This window comes from Coenobita brevimanus, chromosome 80 (assembly GCF_032717465.1).
Source record: "Coenobita brevimanus isolate Jiangsu-jjx chromosome 80, ASM3271746v2, whole genome shotgun sequence".
Lineage (NCBI taxonomy): Eukaryota > Metazoa > Arthropoda > Malacostraca > Decapoda > Coenobitidae > Coenobita > Coenobita brevimanus.
The window spans coordinates 19,146,234-19,169,226 of NC_137033.1; the positions used below are offsets into that span (position 1 = coordinate 19,146,234).

The 22,993-nt window shown below is 41.2% G+C and overlaps 1 protein-coding gene across 3 annotated transcripts in view; it reads left to right on the plus strand.

The window, feature by feature from the left end:
* Window positions 1-22,993, plus strand: part of mask (multiple ankyrin repeats single KH domain) — a 60,331-nt gene that overhangs the window by 32,326 nt on the left and 5,012 nt on the right. For all 3 annotated transcript variants that reach the window (XM_080279658.1, XM_080279659.1, XM_080279660.1), the window contains 12 exons: window positions 4-228; window positions 2,913-3,102; window positions 3,383-3,557; window positions 3,781-3,907; window positions 9,383-9,598; window positions 9,877-10,162; window positions 10,704-10,930; window positions 14,592-16,841; window positions 17,151-17,409; window positions 18,641-18,804; window positions 19,153-19,509; window positions 22,790-22,965. In XM_080279658.1, coding sequence (XP_080135784.1) covers window positions 4-228; window positions 2,913-3,102; window positions 3,383-3,557; window positions 3,781-3,907; window positions 9,383-9,598; window positions 9,877-10,162; window positions 10,704-10,930; window positions 14,592-16,841; window positions 17,151-17,409; window positions 18,641-18,804; window positions 19,153-19,509; window positions 22,790-22,965 — 4,652 coding nt within the window. The remainder of the gene's footprint in view (window positions 1-3; window positions 229-2,912; window positions 3,103-3,382; window positions 3,558-3,780; window positions 3,908-9,382; window positions 9,599-9,876; window positions 10,163-10,703; window positions 10,931-14,591; window positions 16,842-17,150; window positions 17,410-18,640; window positions 18,805-19,152; window positions 19,510-22,789; window positions 22,966-22,993) is intronic.

Consider the following 22,993-nt stretch of genomic DNA (forward strand, 5'->3'; position numbering starts at 1 on the left):
CAGATATTATTAGAGAAAGGTGCTGGAATCAACACCCATAGTAATGAATTTAAGGAGTCTGCATTGACCCTGGCATGCTACAAGGGCCACCTAGAGATGGTGAAGTTCCTGCTAGATGCTGGTGCTGACCAAGAGCACAAGACTGACGAGATGCACACTGCTCTTATGGAAGCCAGTATGGATGGCCATGTTGAAGTAGCACGCTTGTTACTTGACTCAGGAGCCCAGGTAATGCCATTAATTTACTGCCTTTAACTTTTATCTACAAACCCATTATTGGGGTTTAGCTTACTAGTACTGCAGCATTGAAGCCACCTAATGCCAGTAACCCAGAGCCTACCCCTGTTCCATTTACCATTAAAACTTGGGTTGATTTTCTGGGCCTTGTTTGGAGGGGAAAAAACTGTGCTTCATATGTCACAGACTGTGGAAGTTTTAACCATGTAGAATAATTGCAGATGCTATCCTTTTGCTGTAAAAAAATGAATGGTTCAAGTATTGCTTGCCTTAATTTACATGTATTTCACTGTATACTGCCTTCAGTAGTAGATAGTCACTATTGGTACATGGGTTGTGAACGTGAGATTATTATTATTATTTTTTTTTTTTAAACAGAACAGAGAAAGGGGGAATGAATGAATAAGAAGTAATCCCTACACCAGGTTATAGACATCCTCCATTCATAAAAAATCTGTAACAATTGGACTTTAACATCGTAGGTTGAAGTTTTGTGGTAAACCACTTGTGGGAAGTGAGTTCCAAAGAGATGCATATGGGGAATAAAAGAATTATGATAGGCAGAAGTTCTGCAATATGGAAGTGTGACCGTCCAGTCATGAGCACTACCAGATGCCTGTGTAGTGTGAGGGAAGGCATGGAGAAGTGGCACAATGATTGCAACTTCATCTGAGCAGTTGCCATAAAAGTTTCTGTAAAGTAATGCATGGGAGGCAGCATTCCTCCTGACTTGTAGGGGAGGTAGTTTGTGTGTAATATTAGGGTTATAAATAATTCTAACAGCTTTGTTCTGAATTTTGTCTTGTTGTTTTAGTGCAACCTCTCCACATCCATTCCACAAGGGTGAGCAATATTCCAGCTGACCATGCATGTGACTCTTGTAAGTTATAGCTAACTGCTTGTCAGTGAAGAAATTATGGACTTTGTACAATAATCCAAATTTTTTTGAAGTTGTTTTAGCAAGTGATCTAACATGAGGGGTTCAGCTGAGGGCATAAAGTGAAACACCAAGAATTTCAATACTTTTAGAGGCAGGAATATTAGTAGCACTGAAGGTACTCTAATATAGGAATCAAACAATATCTGTCTATTAGTAAATTGCATATAGGCCTATTTGGTTTTCTTAGCATTAAATGAGACAGTAACATATGAGACTTTAACATATGGATGTGAGACTATGGTGTGGCATGAAAATGAAAAGTCAAGAGTGAGCAGTGGAGATGGGACTGTTGAGGAATGTACGTGGAGTACAGAAAGTGGATAGGATACAAAATAATGCGATACGTGAAAGATGTGGCGTGAGGAAGTCAGTGGACACCAGAATTGAAGAGAGTGTACTGAGGTGGTATGGTCATGTGGAGAGAATGGATAACAGTAGATTGGTGAAAAAGGTATATGAGAGTGAATTTGAAGGAGGGAGGAGGTGAGGTAGGCCAAGGAGAAGGTGGAGGGATATGGTGGATGAGTGTGTGAGGAAGAGTGGTTTGGAAGTACGTGAGGCTAGGGAACTGACAAGAGATCGAGCTGGCTGGATGAATATTGTGAGGAGAAGCGCATGCTCAGGGATTTGGCACCCCTTTTTAATGTGACAGCATCCTGATTGACTCAGTCGGATACTTTTATATGAAGCTGCTGAATGTGGTGAATGTTTTGGCGTATCAGACAGAGCCAGGATTCTGGGGGCTTGAATGGTGAGCGAATGGAAGCGTGGCCCATTGTATTGGGCAAAGGTGGGTTGTCTGGACATCTCTACTCTTCACCCTGTCCTAAGGTGGGAAAGGAGGTCCTGATGATGATGATGATGATGTTGATGAAATGAGACAATGTTATTTTGTCCTCATTCAGTGATTGTGGATAAGTCTTGATTTATGGAGCTTGCTGTACTGAGTTGTGAGTTAGAGATATTAACTTTGTGAATGGGTGTTTAACTGTGAATGAATTGTGAAGTGATGAGTCGTCTGCATGTGAAGGGTTGGGATTATGGGTGACAGATAAGGGGTCATTGATACGAATTAGGAATAGGGTTTGAGCCGGAACTAATGCTTGTGGCATGTCGGCATTAATTGAATGGAAATTGAAATATACATCATCTACTTTTACCCTTATCTTTCTGTTGCTGAGATATGAGGAAATCAGTGGAACAAAAGATGAAGGGCCATAGCAAGGGAGTTTGGAGAGTAGGGAACGGTGCCACAGACTGTCAAAAGCTTCAGAAATATCAAATAATCAATAGTGCCCGAGTTACTCCATGTTGGTCAGTTGACTGATGGATGTTATTAATCAGGAGATTGAGGATATCATATATCATCAGTGGCTCCTTCGTGGCAAAAACCTTTCTGTCTGTCACTAACTAACCCCTTGACTGCGGTTAAGGTGGCAAAAGTGATGCCTCTGGTGCTGCAGGACACCCACAAGTCACCCATTTTCAGTTCAGTAATTTTCATATCAATACACAAGAAGAAAAGAGTAGTAAAACATGCACAAGAAAGCTAAACCTTTCTACATACCTGTTAGCACCTAGTGAATGTCTAGATGCTCCTGTGTTACCGTTGAGATAAGTGGAAGCAGCGTCATATCTCCTCCAAGGGTAAAGTTGTGTTTTGCAACTGGTAATTGATTTTTCTACAAATTTGGTAATTTTAGTTGTGGTTGAGTCTGTGGTTCCTTTGTTTCAGGTGAATATGCCTGCAGACAGCTTTGAATCCCCCCTGACCCTAGCTGCCTGTGGGGGGCACACAGATTTGGCGCTGCTGCTGCTGGAGCGTGGAGCCAACATTGAAGAAGTCAATGATGAAGGTTATACACCACTCATGGAAGCTGCTAGAGAGGGCCATGAGGAGATGGTCACTCTGTTGCTTGCACATGGTGAGACCCTGTCATTTTAATTGTATTTCAGTTAATTCCTATTCATAGTGATACGAAGATAATGAAAATATGCCTCGGTGGTGAAACAAGCCAGCACTATATGTTTTATCATGACTTTTGGGAAATGTATTCACAAGACATTATGTGGCATCATAATTCCTCTTTATAATGATTTGAAATGGGAATACACTGAATGCCCATTGCAGAGATAAAATAGCACAGTATTTTGTATCTTGAGTTTTGGGAAGGGCATTTACAAAACCTTTCCTGGCACCCGTAGGAGCTGACATCAATGCACAGACAGAGGAAACCCAGGAGACTGCACTCACTCTTGCATGTTGCGGTGGGTTCCGGGATGTTGCTGACCTGCTGATAAAAGCTGGAGCTGATCTGGAGCTTGGTGCCTCAACACCACTTATGGAGGCTGCGCAGGAGGGTCACAGGGATTTAGTCGAGTAAGAATAATTTTGTTTAACTGGTAAAGCATTTCATGTTTAGTACTTTGAATATTGTTCAGCTGAGGATTTGTTTGTGTATGAAGGTATATAGGCTATACTGTATGTGATGTTTTGCTGTTTGCAGGTACCTGATTGATTTTGTTTATTAATTTGAGTGATGTTCAATTGCAAATGATTTGTGCGTGGAACTTTACAGTATGTAATGCTTTGCTCTTTACAGATATCTGATTGATGCTGGTGCCAATGTTAATGCCCAAACATCAACTGGAGACACAGCACTTACTTATGCCTGCGAGAATGGGCATACAGATGTTGCTGACCTTCTCTTACAAGCTGGAGCAAATTTGGTGAGTTACATTCTCTAATGATGGTGACCGGCAAAGAATGATTATGTTCTGGTCTATGCTTAATTTCATATTATCCTTTCCCATTCTTGACCCCAGTGTCCCATTTCTTTCATTAGCTCATTCATTTCTGAAAATGTTCTGAGGATCAGGTTTATGATTGTGAGATGGAGCAAAAACTTTGAAGGTTTGATTAATGTGTGAATGATTTTGTGGTGCATTTAACTTTTTTTTTTTTTTTCCTATGTGAAGGTAAGATCTGCAGAAGTTGTAGCCTGCAAGAAAAGTAAAACTATTTGAATGCAATAATAAGTACAATTTATTTTTGCAGTGCCTGAGTGTATTGCATATAACACTTTCCCAACCATTGAATGCACAGTGACTGCCATTGGAATTTTACCCAGCCATCCCTTATCATGAGTAGGGAATCTGCTGAAGTAGAAATTTATTAGAAGCTTAGAAAACATGTAATTCACTGTGGGAGTCTGGAGATCACTGGCATGTCAGAAAACCATTGTTAGATATCGTCATGCATATATGCATATATATATATATATATATATATATATATATATCGGATACTTTTATGTGAAGCTACAGAACATGGTGACTGTTTTTGACATATCCTATAGAGCCAGGATTCCGGGGGCTTGAATGATAAGTGAATGGAAGCGTGGCTTATTGGATTGGGCAAATTTTGGGCTGTCTGGACATTGCTACTCCTCACCCTTCCCCTGATGATGAGGATGATGAGGATGAGGATGATATATATATATCTGTATATCTATATCTATATATCTATCTACATACCATATACATATATATAGAGAGAGAGAGAGAACACCCTTATTTAAGAAAGAGGGTGCATCTGAAAAAATCCATTGCACAATAATGTATATCGTCAGTTATAACATGGGTTCAGTGGGGATATGTTTTCCCCCAAGGGACACCTGCCCTACAAAGTCTAAGAACTAGCTTCCTGGTCACCTAAATAGGTTGTTATTTTACTTTACTCTGCTTCACTTGGTGCTTAACTCCAAGAATAAGTCTAAAAACAAGTTTCCAACTCTACCTAAAGTGGTAGTTATTTTACTTCACTGCATTGGCTACTTGAACTCCAACAGCAGCTGTTGTATTTCACTTCACTGCTTGTGCTGCTTGAACTCCAACACTACAGTATTCCATCAGTGACACTAACACACTCGATAGTGAAGAGTGCAAGCACTGACTTTGAACAAGCAGTTTGCTTGAGGGTGATCTTATAAACAATAATAGTGATCAAAAATCAACCAGTGAGGCTTATATGGAACCATAATCATTTTGTAAGTGAGAATTCAGTTGTTTGGTATGTTTATATTGAGAAAGGTCCTAACTTTTTTGCCATCATACAAGCGATTCATTGCATACCGGTTCATCGTATAGCCAGGGTCTGCTGTCCTTGGTTTCTTGAATTGTACTTGAGTTATTAATGATGTTGCAATTGCCTACAGTAATGTGTTAAGTCATCAAAGGTGGGGAGAAAATATTGTGCATGGTTTAACATCAGTATACAAATTACATCAGTGAAAAAATGTGCAAAATTAGCACGCATGGGCTCCAGAAAAGGAAAACTGATGTTGGAGTACAGAAAGACCTCTGATGGTTCGTTTCTGGTCGTTCCTTGTGGGATTAAAGTGTTTGGCTGTAGGTAGATAGATGGGTAGATGGTATATGGTACCAGCTGTTTTAGAGAAAACACCTTTAACTTGATAGAAGCTTTCATTGATATATCCACACATATTTCTTGCCAGCTTGTGCTTTAGTAGGCAGTTATATGAATGTGGCTGCTGATGACTGAATGATTGGGTTAGTCAGATAAGCAGAAGTGATGAACATATTTATCAGAAACTTACAACTGCCTGAGAGTAATTTATCAGTAAATCATGTTCACTCACTGTCTACAATGTTTTTAACCATATTGTTTCAGTGATCTGATGTTGTACGATCAGGTAAGAGTTCATTCCAGCAGTTATCATAAAAGATTTGGAAGGACTAAAGTATAGAATCACTAACTCATTTCGCAAATATTATGTGTTCATCGTATGTGATTTTATTTTTGAGGCTTTGTAATCATTCTTGTTAACTATATTTCTAACTGACAATTTGATTGTTAGTAAATTACTGATATGGTAATTACAACCGTGTTGTGTGCTGACAGTAAGGTTGATTCATTCTTGATAAATTACTGATATGGTAATTACAACCATGCTGTGTGCTGACAGTAAGGTTGATTCATTCTTGAGAGCAAGGTTATCTGTATTTACTAAACAGCATCTGTGTTTACTAAATAGTGGGATTGAGGAGGTGGCAGCAGAGAGAAAACAAGTTGTCAGAATGAGATGTGGATTTTTTTTTTTTTTTTTTTTTTTTTAATTTTTTTTTTTTAATGTGTCCGACTCTGGGCATAGGCTTCACAGCCTGTTCCCAAGCCCCAGTAGTCCTTCTGCATACCATATACCCCTACATGTCACCACTTCGTCGCTAACACCCACCATCCATATTGAATATGTGCTAGGGCTGTCTCATACAGGACTGGTGTATTGGTATTAGCAGGGGTATTTTTATGACATGTCGGCGGGTCTCCTTGTAGATCAGTAAAGCCTGCTATTATGAAATTCTCATTGTTTCTGGATCATATTTTGCAGCTGCTTTTGAGGTGGGAAATAGAATTCGGATGATACTGGTATTGCATACCAACATCAGTGAATGAATCTTTGGGATAGCTTAAGAAAAGTCATGGGAAGGGGATCAGCTTACTGCAGAATCCCCAGTAGTGTTTTTTCAGATGAATTATACCCATTCCCCCCCCCCCTTTTTTTTTTCCCCTTGTTCGAAGTTTCTTGGTAATCTCTCAGATATTTGATGGTCATTTACCAGTAAATCATGAATTAGCTTTTACTAGCAACCATAGCATTTACACTTAAGTATGCTGATATCCAGACACAGCGCTACTCATTACCATCAAGCTGTCGGGGCTGTTTGGCCAGACTGCCTAGGGAACAACTACTACTACTACCATCAAGCTGTGAACTTGTCTGTAGAAATATTGTGCAGTTCATAGTTGGCATATAACACAGCGTTATATATTTATATATATGAAATATATGTATCATGTGTCAGACATCATACACACTGTTTTCTGCCATACGAGGCACTGTTTTTCTTAATTTGGATTCAGTTATCACTCTTCCATTTCTGTTCTTGATGGTCAGTCCATGAATGCTAATGCTATAATCAAAATGTTGGCAGATGACTCATCGTGACTCTTCTTCCTCTTCTTCTTCCTCTCTGTTGGTTTGGTTCTTAAGTCTGCCACTATTACTGCATCAACTGTGATGAGCCTTTTTTTTTTTTTTTTTTTTTCTCATCATTATTTTTATCAGGCAATAATTTATCATTTCAATATCCACCATTTCACTAAGAACTACTGTATATTCTAAGACTCTCCACACATTCCTCCAGTAAGTACTTAAAGATCCTGTGTTTATAACATTGCAGTCTTTTGGGGATCAATTTGTTAAAGGTGGTTCTAATTACCCAGCATTGTTAAAACACCCCCCCCCCCTTTTTTTTTCTTGTTAAAATTTGAAGGTGAAATTTTTGTAGTTGCAGGAATACTATTTTTTGAGCTATAGTGTATAGCACCTATTCAAACTGAAATTAACCTTCAGTTGTGATATTGTAACAAGCATCTTCATGAATATTTTTAGGATTATTATAATGGACATTTTAAGTTTTTGTAGAAGAAAAATGAAACTATATTAGGGATATGTAAATATTGGTGGGAGCTCGTGCTGAAGCCAGAGTCAGTGACTGAACAAGTTCAGTGCCAAACATAAACAAAGACTTATCTTCTGAGTTTTTACAAACATTAGTTCATTTGACATATTGATAAAATCCAGTTTGATGATTACTGTCACACATGGGGTTTGATAATGGTGCCTTTTCATTTGTTAGGACTAGAAATTAATTGTACAGTATATTTTGTTGCAAGATCATCATGCATCCAAAAACTTTCTTCCTAAATATGGTTGCATCCTCTGTGGCTGGAAATATTGATCATCATCATCATCATCATCATCATCATCATCCAGACCTCCTTTCCCACCCTAGGACAGGGTGATGAGTATTGATACATGTGTATATTATACACAGTTTATTTGTATACATGTATATATATGATGTAATCATCATCCTAATCCTAAATTCTCCTAAATAAGGAATGGTAGGATCATAAAACAGATCATACAACCTGATGGTTCTGACTGAAAGTATGGTCCATACTGTACGGTAGTAGTTGTAGTAGTAGTAGTAGTAGTAGTAATAGTAGTAGTAGTAGTTCCCTGGGCAGTACAGAAGTTAAAATATATACTTCACAGTGGTGTTCTAACAACTGGTTCAGAAGTATGGTGCATAATTTGCTGGTTATAGCATTGAGCAAGCCATCTAGCTGTATCCTGGGCAGTGTCAGGTTTTGGTTCGTGAAGAGGAAACGGTGTCATTTTCATTGAGAAATGTACCAATAGATAAGTCATTCTCAAACACTGCTTTATTGATTTCATTTAATTTCATTTTTGAAGGCTCCAGCGTGCTTTCATGCGTCGGCCTTGGTTACCTAATGATGGCTATACATGCTGCTCGATCTATTGCAGCCTTCCTGTTCAGTCTCTTAACCTTGAGGTCACTCTTAATGACCTCGTCCAACATCTTTTTGAGTCTATCCCTTTTGACCCCACCCCCAATATTAACACTTCACACTTTCTGCACCCAGTTATCATCTCCCATCCTCTCCACATGCCCAAACCATCTCAGTCTACCTCTCCTCATCATAACACCAATACACTCCAGTCCCATCCTACCTCTCAACTCTTCCATCGTAAACCCAGCCCAGGACTTGCACGCAGGGACGCACTTCACATCCACCTAATCATTATCATTTCTGTATGTTTGAGCCTGAGAATATCCTCTTTACAGCCCAGGTCTCACAACCATACAGCATTACACTCCTGACACATGCTGCATACAAAGATCCCATAGCACATAGGGAGAGCCCTGTCAGTTTTAGGAGAGGCAACAGCTCCCTGAACTTCTTCCAACCACTTCTCACCCAAGCCGCAGAGCTAGCTCCAGCCCCACTCCCAGTTCATAACATGTCTCCAAGCACATGTTTTAGGTGAATTTGGAGGGCTGCAAATATCTGGTCTAAATAGACTAGCTCCCACTTTACTGTAGATATCAGAGGCTCTACTTAATTAAGTGATGGATGAATGAAAAGGATTATAGAACAGGTTGTAGCTCTCGTGTTAATGTACTTTTCATGTGTAGGGGCCTGAGACTAGGCCACAATAATCTAGTTCAGGAGACATGCATTACAGTGGTTGTATTACTTGATTGGAGAACCATTCAGTCTTATTTGTTTCTCTGATGCTTTTCTTTCAGGAGCATGAGAGTGAGGGTGGACGAACTCCACTGATGAAAGCCTGCCGTGCTGGGCACCTGTGCACGGTGCAGTTTTTGATAATGAAAGGTGGTGATGTGAACAAGACTACCACAAACAATGACCACACACCACTCTCCCTGGCTTGCGCTGGTGGCCACGTTCCTGTTGTGGAGTATTTGCTGGTCAATGGAGCTGACCCTCACCACAAGCTCAAGGTCATTGTGAAATCTTGCATTAGACTCGTTTCTGCTTTAATGAAGAGAATTATCTTTTGGGAAACTAATAGGTTTAAGTGGCACAGTTGTCAAGTAGTTGTGCTTTGCACAAAGTATCTGGTAGGTTGTGTTAAGAAACCTTATGTAAAACATTGCACTGCAGAACTAAAATTATTAAAAAAAAAAACAAGTTTTAGAAACAACTAGAGATGTAGCAGCATTTCCAGTACTGCATAAGATGTGCAAGATGTTATGTCTAACTGAATCTGATATTTCAGGATAATTCTACAATGCTAATGGAAGCAAGCCGTGGTGGCCATACTAAAGTGGTACAACTGCTGATAGACTTCCCCAGCTCCATCTCGCATCTGTTGCCAGTGGTAGCTCAGACTCACCCAAGTGTAGCAGGAGGCAGTACCGGAGCACCAGGCGATCTAGCCACCACAGGACCCCTCCTTGAAGCCGATCCTCACCAACTCTCTATGGGCCTGACTGTTGTACCAGGTTCAGACACACAGGCCCCTCTAGTGCTCAATGCAAACCAACCCATCTTTAATGATATTGGTATGGTCATAATTTTGATGCATTTATGGTAGTTAACCTCTATTATTCTCTTGGCTACCAGGTGTTATTAGTTAAAAATTTATAAATCTCTCATATCTTTGGTAATTTATGAAAGCGAATAACCAGTGAAAAACCCATTTCGGTAGGAACTGGCAGTCCTTTGGTAAAATATTACTGTAATGGAAAATCTTGTCACCCATGAAGTTGGGTTTAAAATCTGTAGACTACATCATTGAAATGTAATCATTTAGCCTTGAGGACAGTATTGCAAGTGTACAGTAACATTTGATTATATTATGTATACAATATAAATGATTATGAACAACCACCACTACCTTTGACTGGGATAATATAGTCTGCCATAAGCATCCTGCAGTAGTAGATATAGAGTTCCACTTGGCCTTAGCAGCATTGTACAAAATGGTAAAGTAGAGAGTTAGGATAAACTGTAATATTACTGTGTGAAAAATAGCAGAATAAACTGTAATATTACTGTGTGAAAAATAGCAGATGCAACAGTGCTGTTGTATTTTTGTTTTAGCTCGACTAGGTGAAGGAGGATTAGGTGGAGGATCAAATGCTGTAGTTGGGACGCAGGCACCAGTACCCAAGGGTAATCGAGGCAAGAACAACCGTAAGCCTTCTGCTGCCGCTGCTGCTGCTGCTGCTGCTGCCGCCACTCTCCCTGCTACTGCAGCCACCTCTGCCCTTACACCTCCAGCTCCTCCCACCACTGTGGACAAGACAACCACAAGCGAAGCTCAAACTGTAAGTACAAGTAATGTATTGTTACAGTACATGCTGGGAGTTCATTGTGGCCTCATTACCATCAGCATGTGTTTTTGTTGTCACCACCATTCCTATCATCATAGTTGACATCTGCATCTTTGTCATCATTCTTGTTGTAAATCATGATCATCATATTGTGAACATTAACTCTTGATGTTGCCATACAGTTTGTTAAGGAACTGTCTTTAGCAATGTGCAGCCTGTAGAATGACTGGAAATCATGGGATACTACTTGGTTTGCTATGTTTTTGTGATTGGTTTATGGTTACCCATACCGGTACCAGCCAGGAACATTGTGAGACATAAGTGATGACAGAACTTGAACTAACCCATACAATCCCGCCGGCATGGTGCTGAGGGTACAAAACGTCTCGAGTAATCCCAGCAACGTGATGGTGCCGACAGCAAAATTTGAGCACTGTAGCATGTCTCTAACTGCTTCAATCTAGCTAATTTTTTTGCTAAGGAGTAGCTTAATGTATTGGCAACATTGTACACAAGCACTTGTAGCACTAAGTTTGGTTCTGGGTAACATCAGTGTGCCACTGTCCGTCAGAGCGTTAGAATGTTGCGGAAGTCATGCCATTTTTCCGCCTCATTGGGCTGGAGGAGGTGGTTGAAACTTTCACATGGACCCTCTGTCCTTCATTTAGTGATTCTATAGAAGAGGAAGACCTGGACGACTGTTCTGGGGAGGAATATGAGCCAGTGGAGAAGGATGTTGAGAATGGGGATTCCCCCATTCTCTCTCATCCCGCCCAGCTGGGTGGGAAAACGTAGCTCACGGCTTGGGAAACCGGGCTTGAAAGACGATGGACGGCCATCCTGCACTTATTTCCCCTACAGGGAGTACAGTAATCCCGCATTTTTTGCGGATTTTTTGTCTACGGTTTTGCCCTCTCGCGGATTTTCTTAGCATTAATAAGTTTAACAAAAATATCCTTGAATATACAGAAAAAAAAAAAATTGAAATTCCCGCAGCTTCCAATTGTAGCGCGGTAAACTCACGCCACCCTCTGTCCCTTTCCCGTGGCCCCTCTGCCAGTGTTACCATATCTAGCATAATTTTATTCTTTTAGCATAATTTTGATCAAATTTTCGAGTCTGGAATATTTTTTAGCATATTAGAAGTTTTAGAATCATTCTAGCATAATTTAGAATGGAATGGAATATTTTTAGAATAATTTTATAAAAGCTACAAATCAGAGAGAGAGAGAGAGAGAGAGAGAGAGAGAGACGAATAAGGTAAGATGTTTGAATAGTTGGTTACTTTCAGTTTGGGCTTGGTTGGGTTGGATTAGGTTAGGTTAGGTTAGGTTGGATTAGGTTAGGTTAGGTTAGGTTGGATTAGGTTAGGTTAGGTTAGGTTTTAGGTTAGGTTCGGTTTGGTTCGGTTAGGTTAGGATAAGTTTGAGCTTTGTATTTTACCCATGAAACCTAGGTTTTTCCGATGGATTTTGGTATGATTCATTCGATTTTCAGCTTCATTTCAGTCGGAAATGACCATTTTCTGTGTTTCCCCCCCTCCCTATAACCCCCGATTCCCCAAAGATCCCTCATTATTTCAGGGGGATGGGGGGGGTCATATCTCAAAATCTGGTTATTTCCGACGGAAATGATGCTCAAAATCGAACGAATCACATCAAAATCCATCAGAAAAACGTAAGTTTCGTGGGAAAAAGCAGTATGGGTAGATACCGATATTTATCCTCTTACTCTATGTAGGTTCATTTTAATATTTTCATAGTAAACAATACATAATTAATATGTTGCACGAATATGTATAGAATTTTATCATTTAGCTTCAAGTTAGCATAATTCATTTTTTACTTGGAACAAATATGCTCAATCTAGCATAATTTTTTCATTGCCCTAGCATAATTTCGTTGTTTGGATATGGCAACACTGCGCTCTGCCCGCATTCTTCAGTCCACGCCTGACTGCCTTAAGTGGCTGTTGTGGTTGTAACCACACTATGATATGAGCCTCTTGCCTCCCACTTGCTTTCCACATGGCCCCAGGACGTAAGCCAGCCTCACCAAAGGCTAATAATACAATTAGTAAGAACTCCAGAGTGACAAAACGATCAAGTTATGACCTTAGCAGAGAAAATTGTGTTACTGGACAAGCTAAGAAACGACCGTGCGAGTGTTTGCTATCACCAGTTAATGCATCTTTTTATTTTGTACTGTTTTGTTAATAAATGTGTAGATAATTGTGTATTACAGTACGGTGTTTACGTTTTTCCTTCATAATGGAGTATGTGCTTTCAATCTTGTAAGAAGGTATTTTGGGATGAGTATGGAGGTTTCGGGACAATTCGCAGTCACAACAAACACAAAACAATTCGCCTTCATTAATGAAGATAGCTATGGGTGACGCTAGAATATAATTCAAAGGCGACTACAGCGAGGAAGAAACAAGTTAATTATTGACTAAAGGTGCAACTAATAAATAATATCCAGAACCTACGCTACTGAACATAGACTTTGCTGGATCCCCCTGAAATATAGTTATTAAAGTATTGATTAATTAATAATAAGTATATTGATGAAAGTATTGATTAGTACTGTATATTTATAGAATGGCGGGGAATCGTCCAGGGTGCGAATTGTTCTGAAGGGGAATCGTCCATGTTTTGACGGGGAATTGTCTGACGGCGAATTGTCTCGCAATCAGTATGGACATGGACTGTGTGATGGGCAGCATGGTGGACACAAGTGCAAGTTTTCAATTGTTAATAGAGTATTCGCGGAATTGACTTTTCGCGGGGGTTACAAGAACGTAACTACCGCGAAATATGCGGGATTACTGTACTTTTTTTTTTTTTTTTTTTTTTTTTTTTTTAATGCAGAAATTTTTTTTCCTATTTTTGGTCCAGGATTGGGTGGGTATAAAATTGCAAAAATGCCTGGGATGGTATGGGTTAAATTCTCAGACACTTTTTTGAGAATGATAAGAAAATACCACTGATATTTCTAAACCTGAGGCAAAAGTTTGCTGGTACATTGCAAAAAAAAAAAAAAAAAAAAAAAAAAAACTATATTGGTGCATGTGGTGCTGAGTGTTAATATCTTCATTATTGTTGTTACAGGAAGTTAATACTGTAATTAAGATTAATACTGTAACAGACTAATACTGCAGTTGAGGTACTTATTGCCTAGTGAGAGATAATGCTTAGAAATTTTATCGGTTCATTGCAAGGGATGCTCTGCAGAGGCAGTTGCTTGCCTGCGGTTGATGGTTTGCTAGACAGAACAGGGTTACTCAGTAACAGCTGATAAAAAATGAAGATTGATGGGAGATGTAAATTGATCATGTTGCAGGTCATACTACCTATTATTGTTTTCTGAGTATTCATACATCCATCTATCATCCAATCATACGTTGCCCCATAAGGAGCGTAGGAGCCTGGGGCTAGGCAAGTTGGTCCTGACATTAAGATAAGAGTGATCTTCGTGAAATTAGCGAGTACCTTTTACGTTGGTGTATGTGACAAGGAAACACCCCATATAGGAATCATGTGCAAAGTCCAGCAGGTATCAGAATGCAAAGTTTTATGGTATTTACATATTTATCTTGATAACTTTGTACTTTCATTAGCAAAGATTTTATATGGTTTTATGATTTTGTATTTCAGAGCAAATTGGTTGGATGCAGCAGTGCGAGCAGTAGTGATTATCAGTTGTTGACACCAACATCTCCCACCTCCCCACCACCTGGTAACACTGCTGATGAGGCTAGTGCCAAGCTGAGACCCTGTGACCGTCTAGATCAGTATGTTGATAACTTGGTTAGGAAGGCTGAGCAGCCTCATCAAAACAGAGAGGAACAAATTCTACAAAAGCAGCAAATTTTGGAAGAATTACAGAGGGTTGAAAGGGAACTCCAGGGCAAAGTTATTTATAGTGGAAATTATGACACCCCCAGAAGCAGCAACAACAGCACTGGCATCAGCACAAGTGGAGGCAACTCTTTGGCTGGGAGCCTGTGCAACAATAGTGGTCCTTCCATCACCACCCTTACCAGCAGCAGTGCTAGCAGCACTGCTAGTAGTAGCATCAGTGCAGGAGGCACCTCCCTGGCAGCTCCTCTTGTCTACCCTCCTGCATCCCTACACAGCCATGTACCCATAGCTACTCACACTGTGGAAACTCAAACGGGGTTTCTTCCAGGAGCTGGATGGGCAAGTTTGTCTCATGGTGTAGTCATGTCTGAGTTACCCCCAGTAGGACCTCTGTATGGGGGAGGTGCCTCACCAACACAACTACCTATTTCCCTTCCAGCAGAGGGAGCGCAAGTACCATCATCCATGTTGCCTGGTGGGTCCTGCCCTCAAGAAGCAGCTGCTGCTTACCCTGCTTCATCGGTCTACCTTACTCCAGCATCACCTCCTTCCCTCCCAACACACAGTATTTTATCCTCTGGACCAGCCACTGGAAATATTCCTGTCTCGGAAAGACCCAAAATGATACCCTCTAAGAAAGCTGATAAAAAGAAACTCCAGCTTCAGCAACAACAGAAGCAACAACCAGTCTCACAACAGCATGGTGCTCAACAGCAGATGATGCGCAGTCAGGCAGTGCAACAGCTTCAGCTACAAACAGTGCAGCTAAGCCATGGAGTTGATGGGTCTTACAGTTGCCCTGCCAGTGGTCTAACTTCTCAACCACTGCTTGTTCCTGGTGGAACTGTAGCCTCCCTCCCTCCTCCCCCTCCACCTGGGGTGCTGCATCCTGCAAGTGGTACATCACAATGCCTTCCTCCTCCACCACCTCCCCTCCCACCTCCCCTACTTGTAGAAGCTTCTCATGATCAGAATTGCCAAAACAAGAGCAAGGGTGAAACAACTGTGTCACGAGGCAAGTTGGATAAGAAACGAAGTGTTCCTTCAGAGTGTGATTGTCCTGGTCTTTTGCCTAACGAAGAAATTCATAATGGAGCAGTTCTAGGCAAAGCAGATGTTGAAGGGACAGGTCGGGAAATTGATAATGGAGCTGAGGTAGTCCCATTGACATCTTTGGGGGCTCCACTGCAACTTTCAACGGGGTTAGGGCCAGCCTCGGGTGCAGGGTTGCAGTTTGTGCCCACCACCCTTGTTTCCTCTCACTTACAGTTTACACCTTTTCAAGTTGGGACTGGTACTGTGCCAGTGCAGTATGGTCACTTAAATGCTATTGGGATGGGGCAGGCAGTGGCTAGTCAGCCAGTCACCAGCCAGACTGCTGCTGCTGCTGCAACAGTAGTGGCACAGCAGTTGCAAGTCATTGGTTCCTCTGGAGTGTCGTCGAGCAGCAGCAGCAACACGAGCAGCACCACAGCTGGGACGGGGGCTGCTCACTCCAGCAAGTCCCAGGTAAAGAAGTTTTTACTAAACTCTCCCCAGTTGGGAGTGACTGCAGGGGAGACTGGAGGCCAGCAGAGGGGACCACCTCTGGGTACCTTGCTTCACTCTACCCCTGCCAATCTCCCTGCTGGCCAGCAAGTCCCCCATCAAACTGCCGTCACTCAGTCATCAAAGAACAAGAAGAAGCAACTTCGAGGCTGTGCAGTGAAGCCAGAACGTGATAGTCATCTAGGGGTTGCAGTGAGTGGTGATGGTGCAGTTGTTCAGGATGGCAGTACTACTCACCATCAAGCTGGTACTGCTGGTTTGTCCTTGGATCCTTCAGCTCAAGGTGTGGTGTATGCAAATACACACACTATGTCACCTTTCAACTCAACAATGGTGGCACCATCTGGCACTCTCCCTCTCACAAATGGCCCAGTAACAACATTTGGGCAAGCCTTGCATGTGAATGACTCAGGACTAATGGTAGCTGCAGCTCCAGCCAAGAACTTGAATGACCAGCTACCGGTACCTGATATGATAACCACACCTGCTGCTCAGGTAATGTACTTGTTACACATTAGAATAGTGACATTAATAAACAGTATTGCGTAATTGTGGATATTATCATAGCTATTTTTGTTGATGCTATATCAGCTCTGCCAAGACTCTGCCGTAGTCCGTCCATCCAGCTTAATCAGTCCTGTGCCATATCCTGCTGTACCTTTCAGTGTTCTGTGCCAGTATCTTGTTTTTTCATATTCATTACAAATGCCATTTCCTTTCTTCATGGTGACCACATTTGAGATCTCGGTATTTTTATTTGTTCACACTACTGTTTATAAGTAATTTTATTGAATATGATTTCAGGTGGGTGGTGGTCAGCTGGGAATTGGTGTACCAGTGTCAGTTGGTGTCCCATACATGAGTGGTGATGGCAGTGTGCCCTACAATGGATCTGCGGGGATTGGACCAGCAGGAGTTTGCCACTACCCAACGGCCATTCCCTCGCATTTGGTTGATGTGGATATTGAGACCGACTCCAACCATGACACTGCACTAACCTTGGCCTGTGCTGGGGGACACGAGGAGCTAGTACAACTCCTCCTCACACGAGGGGCCAACATTGGTAAGCTCCTTTAGTACTTCAATGAATTTTGTGTTTAAGTGGATGACTGCTATGCATACTTAGCTTAGTAAATTGTCTGATAGTGGCCATAGGAGAATGATTTTTATAATCAGCTGGCAGAGGCTGAAATAAGATAGCTGTTAGATCTTTGATAGCTTATTTTCCATCATCATTTGGACCTCCATTCCCACCCAGGGCTGGGTGAGGAGTAGCAACGTCCAGACAGCCTAAATTTGCCCAGTCCAATGGGCCATGGTTCCATTCACTCTCCATGCAAGCCCCCGGAATTCTGGCTCTATCTGATATGCCAAAAACATTCACCACATTCTGTAGCTTCACATAAATGTATCTGATAGAGTCAGTCCAGTTGCTGGCATGTTAAAAAGGGGTGCCAGATCCCTGGTCATGCACTTCTCCTCACAATATTCATCCAGCCAGCTGAATCTCTTGTCAGTCCCCTAGCCTCACCAACTTCCAAACCTCTCTTTCTCACACATTCATCCACCATATCCCTCCACTGTCTTCATGGGCGACATCGCATCCTCCCTCCTTCAGATTCGCTCAGATATACTTTCTTGAGCACTCTATTGTAATCCATTCTCTCCACATGACCATACCATCTCAAGTACACTGTCTTCGATTCTGGTTACCACAGACTTCCTCACTCCACATCTTTCACGAATCACATTATTTCATGTCCTATCCACACTCTGTACTCCACATACATTCCGTAACTTCCTCAGCAGTCCCATCTCCACTGCTTTCATTCTTGACTTTTTGTTATCATGCCACACCATAGTCTCACATCCATACGTTAAATTTGGCACTAACGCTCCTTCATGTATAATCCTTGTGCAGCTGCAACACTCAAGCTGCTGTTTCTTATCAAGGCCTTCATTGCACCAGCTACTTTGCTTCCTTGCGTCACTCTACTTTCCGCATCTTTTGCACATTTTCCTCTCTTTTCTATCACTGTACACAGGCACATGAACTCTCTCACCAATTCCAGTCTCTCTCCATTCATTGTAACATCACCCTGGGTGTCACCTTCTCTCTCTCAATAACCACAGCAGAATAATATTGTTGGAGTGCAACATCAACTGTTCAAGGGTTTGTCATCTTCATTTTTTGTCATATAGCTACAGTTTCCAAATCCATAGATACCGTAGGTATCTTTCTTTCATTGGTTGGCAGTTGCTAACTTTTTATTTATACCTGGTATGTATTTCAGAACACCGAGACAAGAAGGGCTTCACTCCTTTAATTCTAGCAGCTACTGCAGGCCATGCCAAAGTTGTAGAAACACTGCTCAACACCGGCGCACATATTGAGGCTCAGTCTGAGCGCACCAAGGACACACCTCTTTCCCTTGCATGCTCAGGTGGCAGATATGAGGTGGGTGCCAGTTTCACATTGTTACAATGCATTTTATTTAATTAATTAATTATTTCTTTATTTATTACTAAGGACTTTTTGTGTTAAGTCAGCTTAATTCTACTTAATGATAAACTAAAATGGAAGGCAGATTTTGAAAGCCATTGTTAATCTATTACACAAGTACAATAGTTCCGTTAAATTACTCATGTTCCCTAATCACATACCGGTACTGGTACATTAACTTGACTTTGCTCAATAGCCATTGTTAATCTATTACACAAGTACAATAGTTCCGTTAAATTACTCACGTTCCCTAATCACATACTGGTACTGGTACTTTAACTTGTCTTTGCTTAATCTTTCCAGGTGGTAGAAATCTTACTGCAGCGAGGCTCAAACAAAGAACACAGAAATGTTTCTGACTATACTCCACTCTCCTTGGCTGCATCAGGAGGTTTTGTTAACATCATCAAGCTACTCCTTGACAATGGTGCTGAAATCAACTCACGCACTGGTTCCAAGCTGGGCATCTCGCCTCTTATGCTGGCTGCTATGAATGGGCATGTAGCGGCAGTCAAACTCTTGCTGGATATGGGTTCAGACATCAATGCTCAGATTGAAACGAATCGCAACACAGCACTCACCTTGGCTTGTTTTCAGGGCCGACATGAAGTTGTGTCTCTCCTCTTAGATCGTAAAGCTAATGTGGAACATCGTGCTAAGGTAGGTTTACCATTCCTTGGCTTTGTGATTGAAGAAAGAGGAAAAATATGTGTATAGAAAGTTCAGAGCCCAGAGTGTACAGTAGATAGATATATTTTTTAAAGTTGTAAGTTTCTTATGACTCCTTCATGGAAATGTGTTTTTTGTTATTAGGTTTTCTTTGTTCTGTTTGTCTAAATTGCTCATTGCTTGTGTATATACCTGAAAATTTTAATGTGTGAAATAGCAAACTTTAGTTCATGTATTATATGGGTATATGCTTTAGTCAGCAGTCACTGGTTTTTACTGTCATTCCCCCAACTATATTATCCTTGATATCAGAGTGCTTGCCTGTCTTGAGGTGTCACTCCCTCAGCAAAACATTTTGTGTGTTTTTCTCATGTTCTCCTTACTCTCTTCTGGGAACCCCAGACAGGATGGCCATGACAGATTCACCTCCAGGCTACTTTTTCCTCACATTCCGCTCTCACTCTCTCAGACACTTCTCTTCCGCATCCTGTTCTCTTAAAGAATTATTAAACTATCATTACCTAATTTAAAAGTCTTGAAATTAATGTTATATCCATGAAATAGGTGTGTACAGTGGTAGAAAGTACACTGAACGAAAGTCTCGGCAACCTTCAACGGATATGTTAGATGAGGAAGAATGTTAGACCCAGATATTCCATGTTGTTAGTTAGCTACAGCATGATTTGCATGTTATTGTCTTTAGATTGTTATAGTTGCTGAAATATGCTTCTCATCATTGCATGTATTTATTTTTCTTGTAATAAAACCAATTTTAATTTGTAGGTGGGTGCACTCACCATCCACTCACTTGATGTAGTGCTGCTTTGGGTGTCTGCCCTTTCCTCTCTTCCATCCTTCCTCTTCTGTCTTTCTGTCCTTCATTCTTTCCTCATCCTTCTGCCTTCGGGTGACTTTACACTCCCTTTTCTGCCCTTCTTTCCTTCATTCCTTCCTCTTCCTTCTGCCTGTGGGTGACTCTACACTGAGTGACAAGCCAGATGGTTTCCTGTACACCAGGACACCATTTACTATGCTGAGTGGTACCCATATAACCAAATTATTGTGCCTGGTGGTTTAGTATGTAATTCAGGTGCTCCAATCGGATTGAGCCTGTGTAGGTTTATATCAAAGGGTAGATTGGGGTTTATTGCTCACGTAATGCCACTCAGGGATGAGTGAGGCTGATCACTCTCATCTTAATTGTCAGGACCAACTTGCCTAGCCCCGGGTTCCTGTGCTCCTCATGGGAAAACATAGGATTAGATGATGGATGGAAGGATGGAATTTGTAGCATACTTCAGAATTTAAGTTAGAATTATCAGACTGGTGAATACTGTTCAGAAACATTTCTTGATTTCACACAGGATATCTGAACCAGCTAGGCCTATGATTTGAAAGGCATGGGATGAAAGAGATATTGCCAGGTGCAAGATTCATTAAAGTTATGTTTATGTCAAGTGTTAGTAATGTACAGTAGTCAGAAAAAAGTATCCGTATCTTTGATGATCGGTGGTTTCAGCATTCACTTTGGTGCTCTTTGTGATGGTAAGGCAGATGTTTGTGAATGTGCACTGTACATCATGCTACATATTGTTGCCATTATGCAGTATTGCAGCCTTAAACATTAGCAGAAGCTAATGAAGAATGTTTCAGATTTCATGCACTGTTTAAAGCTGTAAGGATGGGGAAAATAAAGATAATTTTAGGGAGCATTGTGCATAGGTATATAGGAATATAGTATAACGTCGCAGATCTTTGTATGTTATTTATAGTAGCCTCTTGTAAGATCACGTCCTCTAAGAGTACACCAACATTGCTTTGTCACTCACCTGAGGTGGGTGTGACGGAGTGTGTATGTTGTCAGTGAACAAGGTAGCCCCTAATTTGTTTCATTGTTGTAGGGCCTTCAGATATTAGGAAGGGGGTGAGCAAGGATGGGAGTTTAGAGGATGAAGTGTGAGAATTGGTACAGCAAGGAAGGAAAATTGCAGGTACATTGAGGGCTGTGCTAAGGAATAGGGAGGTGAGTATGGAGGTAAAGTTGGTATCATGGTAGTGTTGATCTATCATAATGCATGATAATGAAGCTTAAACTTTTTTAGAAGAACATGAATACAAATGAATTGCATGAGAGGAATTATGTGGAGAGAGAGAGAGTGTGTGTGTGTGTGTGTGTGTGTGTGTGTGTGTGTGTGTGTGTGTGTGTGTGTGTTTGTGTGTGTGTGTGTGTGTGTGTGTGTGTGTGTGTGTGTGTGTGTGTGTGTGAGAGAGAGAGAGAGAGAGAGAGAGACTGGTGACGAAGTTTGGGAGCATTGAGGTGTTGATATGTATGTCCTGGAAAGCGTTAGAAGTAAACTAAGATGGTTTAACATTCTTGGGAGAATGGACAAAGGCAGATTGACTAGGAGAATGTATGTGAGTGAGGTGGAAGAGGGGTGGGGAAAGGAGGAGGGACTGGGAATGAGGTGGAGAGGTATATGAATGAGGGTGGTGCAAGTTGAAAGGAGGGCATCTTGCTGGCAAAGGACAGGGTGACATGGAGGCAATTTAGTCATGTTCACCCCTTCTGGGATTTGAGGTGTCTGGCTGTAGATACTGTAGATAGAGTTTTTGCTTGTCTCAGTCATATGTATTCTGATGGAGAATCTAAAGTTACCAGTATGTTTGTAGGCTGCAGGCAACCTGTCATTAGGTTGGTACAGTGGAAAATTAATCCAGTTTCTTTTCTTCCCCCTGATTCCCCCCCCCCCCCCTTAATTCATATTTACACACAGGGGTGCTTTGATAATTTTGGAGAAAGAAAGGTGAATCATGTTTTTGGTTACTATTCTCCCACCCCCCTTAATACACATACACAGAGATGGTGATTGTGGAAGAGAGAAAATTGGTTGGACTGGAGGCTTTAAAATGTATATAATCCCAATCTTTATACAGCATGTACAGTTAAAGGCAAAGTTTACTTATGATTGCACTGCATCTGCTTCATACTTTGGATATGTCAGTCACTCCTTCCTGATGCATCATGTCAGAGAATAATTTAAAGTTAGAAAAACAAAGTCTCGCTCACCTTGGGAATATTAATAATCAGAAAGTGAAAAATAGGTGAGGTGAAATCTTCAGTGGACCTTCATCCTCAACTTTGTACAATGATTACAGTGATTTTATGAGGTAGAAAATACGGTACCGTATATGAAACCCATTCTCTATACAGTGTGGTCACAGTTATTATGATATGTATGGATGTAGCATCATTTCAATGTCCCTTTGGCAGACTGGGTTGACACCTCTGATGGAAGCAGCCAGTGGAGGTTATGTGGAAGTAGGCCGAGTGCTGCTAGACAAAGGAGCAGATGTCAATGCCCCACCTGTCCCGTCTTCACGAGACACAGCGCTGACCATTGCAGCGGACAAAGGACACTATAAATTTGTTGAACTTCTTATTCAGAGGTATGTTATCCTGAATTTTAACATGATA